This window comes from Amblyomma americanum, chromosome 1, assembly GCF_052857255.1.
Source record: "Amblyomma americanum isolate KBUSLIRL-KWMA chromosome 1, ASM5285725v1, whole genome shotgun sequence".
Lineage (NCBI taxonomy): Eukaryota > Metazoa > Arthropoda > Arachnida > Ixodida > Ixodidae > Amblyomma > Amblyomma americanum.
In genome coordinates this window covers 443,323,718-443,332,078 of record NC_135497.1, presented here as the reverse complement: position 1 = coordinate 443,332,078, position 8,361 = coordinate 443,323,718, and the positions used below count along the sequence as shown (strand labels likewise).

General features: G+C 50.2%; 1 protein-coding gene across 1 annotated transcript; it reads left to right on the top strand.

Moving 5' to 3' along the window:
* Nucleotides 1–1,783: 1,783 nt before the first annotated feature.
* On the top strand, nucleotides 1,784–7,756 carry LOC144125505 (delta-1-pyrroline-5-carboxylate synthase-like). Its single transcript, XM_077658954.1, has 5 exons — nucleotides 1,784–1,787; nucleotides 2,341–2,430; nucleotides 3,444–4,733; nucleotides 4,790–4,885; nucleotides 7,590–7,756. The coding sequence occupies exons 1-5, from the start codon at nucleotides 1,784–1,786 to the stop codon at nucleotides 7,754–7,756; spliced, it is 1,647 nt and encodes a 548-aa protein (XP_077515080.1).
* Nucleotides 7,757–8,361: the final 605 nt, after the last annotated feature.

The following is an 8,361-nucleotide window of genomic DNA, read 5'->3' as shown; positions in this document are numbered from 1 at the left end:
ACCCAAGAACAGGAGCAAACAGGCACAGACAAAAAGGAGAAATTTAGCAAGCTAGAGCAACACCGCCAGGTACTTAGCCACTGCCCCGCAGCCTGGGTAGCTGAGCCACGTCTGGTCGCGTCAGAGAGCGACCCTGGGAGCCACCCGGTCAAGGGTCCACTTGTTGTTGTTGTTGTTAGCCTATCAAAAGTCCACTTAGCGTTCCACAAGGATGCACTTCGTCGTCTTCTTCCCTCCTATGCCTTCGTTATCAGCTAGGTTTCGCCTTTTAACAGTTCAAACATTTTTAAAATTGTGCGACTCACCTCTTCACGCTTCCAGTATAATATTTCTTAGTCAACCTTCCGCCTTTTTTAGTGCTGCCTGGTCTCGATTTCATACCCCGCAGATGTGTTACGTGCAGTCCCTCCTTGATCGCATAAATATTCATTTCACAGATGTCCGCCAAATATTTAACAACTCCTGATCTGTCCAGATTGAATTCGATGATATTTTCCCATCGAATGCAAAGCTGCAGCCCTTCCCACTTCTTCAGGGTCTATTGCAGGACCACCTAAGGTCCTTTCCCTCTCATGTTCTTATTGCTACTGATGCCTCGCAGGATCGCGAAAAGGCAGGCGTGGGAATTTTTTCGCCTTCACTGGATTGGTCTTTTTCTCTCCGTCTTCCTGACTTCACTCCAATTTTTCTGGCTGAATTATTAGCAGTAATCTTAGCCTTACGAAAATTAGAATCTACAGTTTCCCAGGTCGTGGTTATGACAGACTCTGTGTCCATTTGCTCTTCCTTATCCTCACCCACTGACTCTCGGCCGTTACGCCTCTTTAAGTTCCTGATTCCGCTCCATCTAAATTCGGTAAGGTTGCTTTGGGTACCCGGTCACATGGGCTTTCACTTAAATGAGGTTGCAGATTCCTTAGCAAGAGCCTCTCTCAGCGGCCCAATTGTTGCTGTCCTGCCATCATGTGCATATACAGCTGCGGTGAGGTTTCGCAGCTACACAATATTTCAGGAATTTGCTGCCACGGCTCTTACATTATCTCCCGAATATCAGCATCTTCTGCATCCTTGGAGTAGCAAAGACTGGCGCTCACGCACACTAGAGGTCTCTTTCACGCGCTTGCGTTGCCGGGTTCCCCTTCTAAATTTCTACCTTCACAGATCTGGCCTGGCAGCTTCCCCACTGTGCCCTTTTCGTGCCGAACCTGAGACAATAGATCACTTCCTGCTGTTCTGCCGCCGCTTTTCTCATTTGAGGAAGAGTATTTTGCAGATTCCATTTCATCAACTGGGCTTGCCTGTGTCTTCCGCGGTTTTCTTTCCATTGGCGCTTCTTTGCTTGGATGAAGCGACAGGAGTGTGCGCTCTGCTGTGCAAAATTTTCTTCAAGAAACGCAGCGACTCCCATTCAAATTTCTTTTTCCCGCCCGCAATCAGTACGACATTGCAACATTACAGGCATTGTGTACTATTATGCACATTAAGCAATTGTCCCGTGTTTGATCTCCAAGTTAACTGGACCCCTTTCCTTCCCTTTTCCAATCTCTCAGAATACATACTATTACCACTCCTTTTCCCTTCAAAACTTTCCTGTATCCAGTAATTAACCGCCTGTGTCTTGGCCACTCCCCCGTAGTGGGTATGTGCCAGCAACGTCTGAGGCCTTCCTTCCTCAAAAACCAAACAAACCAAGTGAGCCGACGGCGTTCATAGAGTTCATTGGTGTGGACAACTTTGCAAACTCCGTTCATTTTCTCGAAATGAAAGGTGCAAAACCGGCTCCATGGGTGAGTGGAGACATCAATCTCGCTTTTCGCTTTGTATATCCTGGATTATCTGTGATAACCCATATTAATTCTTTTACTCACTTTCTCCTAGCTGTTTCTCCCGTGCGCAGCTGCACGCTGCGCAATTCGTGCCCCCCCCCCCCCCCCCCAAGCCCCCCTAAGATCTTCTTTTCTCTACCTTGCAGCTGGAAACTTTTTTTGCGACCACAACAGCTGTGTAAAAAAAATGGCTCTCCCCCCTGCAGCCACCACCCCCTCCTTCCCCTATCACCGTCGTCTCCCATGTCATTCTTCACAGTGCTATGCATCGCCACGACACATTCTTGACTGGACGAGTCTTGCGTTGTCTCGCTCGGCGGAGCCCAAACGCACGACCAGCGCGACGAAAGAGCATACACACTCGAGCTGGCTCCGTTCGTAGTCTGGGCAAGCGAAAACCGACATCTGATGCTATATAACCTTTTGACTCTGTAAATAATAGTGTATATATGACCTCTTCCTATGTCCTTTCTTGCTGTCCCCTCACCTCTTTCATTTCTCTTCTTTACACCAGATTACACGTCGTGGATGTACTCGCCACGTGCCCGAGAAAACCTTTTGCCGTTTGAATCTGTTCATTGCAAGACGGAAAAACGGGTCATTGGTACGTTCTGCTTGAGAGAAGCCTTGGAAAAATGATGTGTTCACCTGGTGCATGTCAGCCTCAATAGTCAGGTTGGTATACGTTGCTGAAAGCTGGTTTCCCACTTTCAGTTGTCGTCACTATGGCGGAGAACCTCCTGTAGAAAGTGAAATCTAGAACACACCAGGAAGTTGTCCGTCGAGGAAAAAATAAGACTGGCGGTTGTCCCATGTATTCACAGGGTGTCCCGCAGTCTGAAGAATATAGCCAGACGCTGCGGTGTGCCGGTGGTAGTCTCTGCCTACGCAAGTTGGCCTTATTGTGATCGTCTCTGGAGGAAGGAGTGTGAGAGGCTTCATGAAACGTCATGCCACTCAGTTCGTTAGGTGTTCCGCTGGGTTTTTGTATGAAATTTTCCTGGCCTGTGGGAAAGTTTACATCGGCCAAACGGGCCAATGTATAAATGAACGACTTAGAGAGCATCAGCTTTCGGTAAAGAACGAAAAAAAGGTCTAATTTACCCTTTCACTGCGGCGCATGCCGTCTGGCTACACGTGATAACCCATGACGGCCTTTGCTGGTAAGAACAAATTTTGAAGCGAAGTCATGACCAGACGGCACGTAAGTTTGCTGATGCTTTTTTTTGTTTCAAAAGGAACAAAAAAGATGATCGTGTCAGTGCTACCTTGATGAAATTGTATTTAAAAAATCAGGTTTTTGGCATGCTCTTACTGAATGATTTGGCTGACATGAAAATATCAATGTGCGTTTTCTTCTGAATAAAATCTGTTGCGAGCATGCGCCTGTCCCTGTTCTCTTTACGTACATGTTTGTGTTGAGTAGTACGTTGCTTAACGATCTACGACGGACTTACCCAACAGCGTGCACTCTTGAATCGCGTTTCATTCCGGCCTGACTGTACGTGTTCCTCTTTGGAGCATGATGGAAGCCGGCCAAAAGGACGTCACGATAAAGAAAGAGGCTGACAGGACACGCTGGCACCGACCACTGAATAAAGCTTCACTTGTGCACAGCCTCAGTTGTTAGTGCCATCGAGTGCTACTTCTTTCTTTGCTGTAACGTCCTTTTGACTGGCTTCTACCACGCGGAATGCACATGCGTCCAGAACGTATGGAACGTTAATCTCTGCTTCCAGATCAAGGCGGCGTCCTGGGCTCTTGAGCATGGTGTGTCCGTTGTCATCGGCAGCGGCTTCGATGAGATGGCCATTACGCGTATCGTGCAAGGCAAGCGCGTGGGCACCTTCTTCACCGAGCACCAGTCCAAGATGATCTCCCTCGAGTCAACAGCCGCCAACGCGCGGAAGGCGAGCCGCACACTCGATTCCCTGACCGCGACGCAGCGCTCGGCCGCCGTGCTGGCCATGGCTGATGCGCTAGAGGCGCGGACGGCGGACATCATGGAAGCCAACGAACGGGACTTGACCGTGGCTCGCGAGCAGGGGCTCAGTGCACCCATGCTGGCGCGCCTTGGGCTGACGCCAGCCAAGCTGTCCGCACTGGCTGACGGTCTGCGCACCATCGCGAAGACGTCGCCCAGCGTGCTGGGACTCGTTCTGCGAAAGACCCGCGTGGCCGAAGGCATGGAACTGAGCCAGGTGACGGTGCCCATTGGTGTTCTGCTCGTCATCTTCGAGGCTCGCCCGGACTGCCTGCCGCAGGTGGCGGCGCTAGCTGTGGCAACAGCCAATGGGCTTCTACTCAAGGGCGGTGATGAGGCGGCTCATACAAACCGCTGCCTCTGGCAGCTGCTGCAGCAGTGCCTCAAGCCGTACGACGCTGCCGACGCTCTGGCTCTGGCTAGCACGCGTGAAGACGTTGACGAACTGCTTCATCTCGAGGGTTACATTGATCTGGTCATACCGAGGGGTTCGAACCAATTGGTGCGCGACATCCAGCGCGAGAGCCGCGGCATTCCCGTGTTGGGCCACAGCGATGGCATCTGTCACGTCTACGTAGACCGCGAAGCGGACAAGCAGAAGGCCATGCGCATCGTTGTGGACTCTAAGTGCGATTACCCGGCAGCCTGCAACGCCATGGAGACCTTGCTCGTGCACCGCGATCACGTGGAAGGCGGCTTGCTCTGCGAGCTGTGCTCTTCGCTCAAGGCGCATGGGGTCAGCCTGTACTCGGGGTCCCGGATGGTGCAGCTACTCACGTTTGGACCGCCGGCGGCGCCCTCCATGCGTATAGAGTACAGTAGGCCCCAGTGCGCCGTCGAAGTGGTCGATTCTGTCGACGAGGCACTCGAGCACACCAACACACACGGCAGCTCGCATACGGACGCCATCGTGACAGAGAACAGTAAGTGATGTGAAGGCAGCGACTGGAAGGCCTCTCAACGCTTGCTTGTTTTTCAGAGGACACTGCGGAGCGGTTTCTCCGGGTAGCGGACAGCGCCTGCGTGTTCCACAACTGCAGCACGCGATTCGCCGACGGTTACCGCTTCGGGCTCGGTGCGTATCTGGCGTGCTCAGCTTCTTCAACCAGCTGTCCAAGTTTTTTTGATTTTTTTTCGAAAATAATTTGCCCTTGTTTACCAACACCAGTTTGGCTGAGCTGCAGCAGGTGGGGTGCGTTTTTTCAAGTTCGGTGGTAGCGAGGTAAAGTGATATCTCCACCCGGACAGAGCAGGCCAATATTGTCATTGTAAGCTAATCAGGAAAACGAACGCAAGACGTTCATTCGAGCACCAAGCGAAGAGTCCATATCTATCATGAGTCCTACATTGATATTACGCTACCATTCAAGCCCTTAAAATTACAGTACAAAGCATTCCTAATGATCACTGATGATATCTTATGTATATAGCTGCACTCATATGCCAATGCAAATCACCACTCTTGCGAAAAAGTTTTTCTCCATGTTTCTGTCAACATGTTATCCAGCGGTTTCTTTTTCTCGCCAGTGTGTTGTCGCGGATCCTCTGATGTGCTTTCGAACGTTGCGTTAATCGACAGCCAGCGTTTTAGGTACATGTACCTTATATTTAATGTCTATGTGTACACCGTTTCATCAGGAGAAATCCCTGCAAATGTATTGAATTTTTGCCTGCTCCGAACTAAAGATGGGAGTCGAGGCCTTGTCAGGCTCCATGCCTTTTGCCTCGTCTTCCACTTTCAACTGAAAGGGAATAAAATGGTCTGATTTTGAATCTGAATAAAGCTGAAAGCACCTCGAAGACGTACGAGTCATTGTAAAGACAGAGCCCAGTACTTGTGTTGTGCTTCGCTTTGTCTCTACGGTGCGGGATTATAATTGTCAAAGATCGCAGTTCGCCTCTCCCACCCCCCCTCCTCCACATACAAAATTTCCCTATCACCCGAAAAAAATAACTTAGCTCTTTCCCGGAGGCGAAAATACTATAGCATAAAAATACTGCTACGCATCGCATAAGAACCTCCCTAAATAATTAAGAGCACGAAGAAAAGAGTATTGCAAGCGATTCGCTCTGAAAGCTTTTGAACACGCGCGCATCGATCCTTGTTTTTCAAACTCGAATGCTGTTCTGCAGTTGAGCAGTTAACCAAGGCACGCGACTATCCACTGCTGTGACTCTCTGTCTTCGGCGTCCGGCTCCTGAGTTTGTCAGTTGATCGTATCCAGCCATGGTAGCTGCATTTCGATGAGTATATGAAATGCAAGAACGCCCGTGGGCTGTGCGATGTCAAGACGCATTAAAGATTCCTAGCCGGTCGAAATTAATCCGCAGCCGGATACGCTGTGGCATCTCAGCCACTTCTGGTACTTGAAGACGTTACCGTGGATTCCGAGAAGGCAGAGACCGGAGACCCTAGTTCTTTAGGGCCAAAATCCTGCCTGGACATGGGAATGAAGACTGGAAAAATCAGCGCTGCGTTTATTCCTTCCCTGTCTTGTCTCACGTAGCGCTGGCTGTAAGTATAGAAGCTCCCAGATATAATATACCATGCGAAGATGCGCAACTTGGTGTCGGTATAAAAGAACGAATGTAGTGAGCAGGGCACGTTGTCTGAGAAAATGTGTTGTAGAAATTACGTAACCATGTTTTTTTTTCAGTAATCGTCAATATATGTCTGGTACGTCTTGCACCAATCTCTGAAATACCAGACAAGTATTCACAAAATAGGGACTAGCCGCCGCGGTGGCTCAGTGGTTATGCTTCTAGGCTGCTGACCCGAAAGACGCAGGTTCGCTTTCCCCTCACCTCTTTCATTTCTCTCCTTCATACTGCCTGCTTTCCTTTATTTCCGTTACCCTAGCTCAGGTGCCGCCGCCAAAGTGATGGCAGATGCCGGGGTTTGCAAAACTCTTTTAATTTTCATTTTTATTATTTTTTATCAATAAACACTTACTACTGCTACATCCCGGCCGCGGCGGTCGCATTTCGACGGAGGCGAAATGCTAGAGACCCGCGCACTGTGCGATGTCAGTGCACGTTAAAGAACCCCACGTGGTCGAAATTGTTGGGAGCCCTCCACTGTGGCGTCACTCATAACCTGAGCTGCTTTTGGACGTTAAACCCCATAAACCAAACAAAATAAGGACTATCACGGAAGCTGAATAATGAACATTATGATCAATACCTGAGAAACTAATCGTCAGCTGCAGCGGGCGGCACTCTGAAAGTGAAGTGCCGCATGTAACGAGCAGGTGAAGGACGAAAGGCAACACTAAGCGGTGGGCACCAGAGCTGCGTGCGTGGCATCCGTCACTTCTTCGTGTGCTGTTTTCCACGTCATGCTAAGCCAACAGGCCCAACCATCTACTGTCTTGGATGGAATGTCGGGGAAGAGGACCCTCTCGATACACCAAGGCATTTATCGTGTTGGTCACACGCTGCCGTCTTCTGCACGGGCTGTAATGTGGGCTAAGCAGTGTCCCGAAGTTGTACGCGGGCTATAAGGGGCGCCGCATTGAAGGGCTCTGGACTAATGCGGGCCACCTGGGGTTTTTTAATGTGCACCTACATCGCGCCACACACGGGTGTTTTTGAATTTCGCCATCGATCCCACAACCCTGTGCCCAGCAGCCAGACGCCAAAGGTACTGGTCCATCGCAGCGGGTCCAGAAGACTTTCTAGATCCGTTTTGAATGAGGCTGCACCCGCTAGACGTATATACACCCCGCTTTTTTAGAGCCATTGTATGTGCTTGATGCGTGACTTTGTCTCCGTCGTAGGGGCTGAGGTGGGCATCAGCACCGGCCGCATCCACGCCCGTGGGCCCGTTAGCATGGAGGGACTGCTGACCACTAAGTGGCTGCTCAGGGGAAGCGGAAACGTGGCCCAGGACTATGAAGCGTCGGGCAACATGACTTACCTGCACGAAAACCTTCCCGCATCCTGACTCCTTGGACCTTCCTCGCCCACTCCTTCTTGTACATAGTCCGCGTTCATATACGCTTCGAAATAAATGGGAACGCGCACGTGAGCTGCTTGTGGTGCATATTAAAGCGTTCGGAGGCAACGGTGCATGGGAAGCACGTGCTCGCCCCGATAAAGTACAATGGTTCGCGTGGATCCGTTTCAAGGGTCGACGTATCTCTCAACCTCGCGCTCTCTTTCAGCGCTTCCTGCCCGACGTAAGCTCTTAACTCTGGTAGTGCACGCAGTACTTCCATGGATGAATACTGGCGTTATCTGTGTAGAGAAATGCCTTCATTTTTGCTTCTACTTCGATGGCTGCTGCTGTTGCGAGCTAACAGATATTGGGCTTCTTTGTAAGCGATTTCCACAGCACTTTCTGAGAGCTCCGTTACATAAGACGCGCGCGTAGTTAACGCAAAGCGCTGAGGCTAGTACACCCTCCACCGAGGAAATAAAAAAAACACACTCGAAAAAGGTAGAATAAGTCATTCATTGACAAGAGCGTGTTATTCAGCAAGTGGATTTTGCTGCGCGTTGTTAGGGTCTGACGTATGTTTTGCATCGACGTTTTGCTTTTTCGTGTGA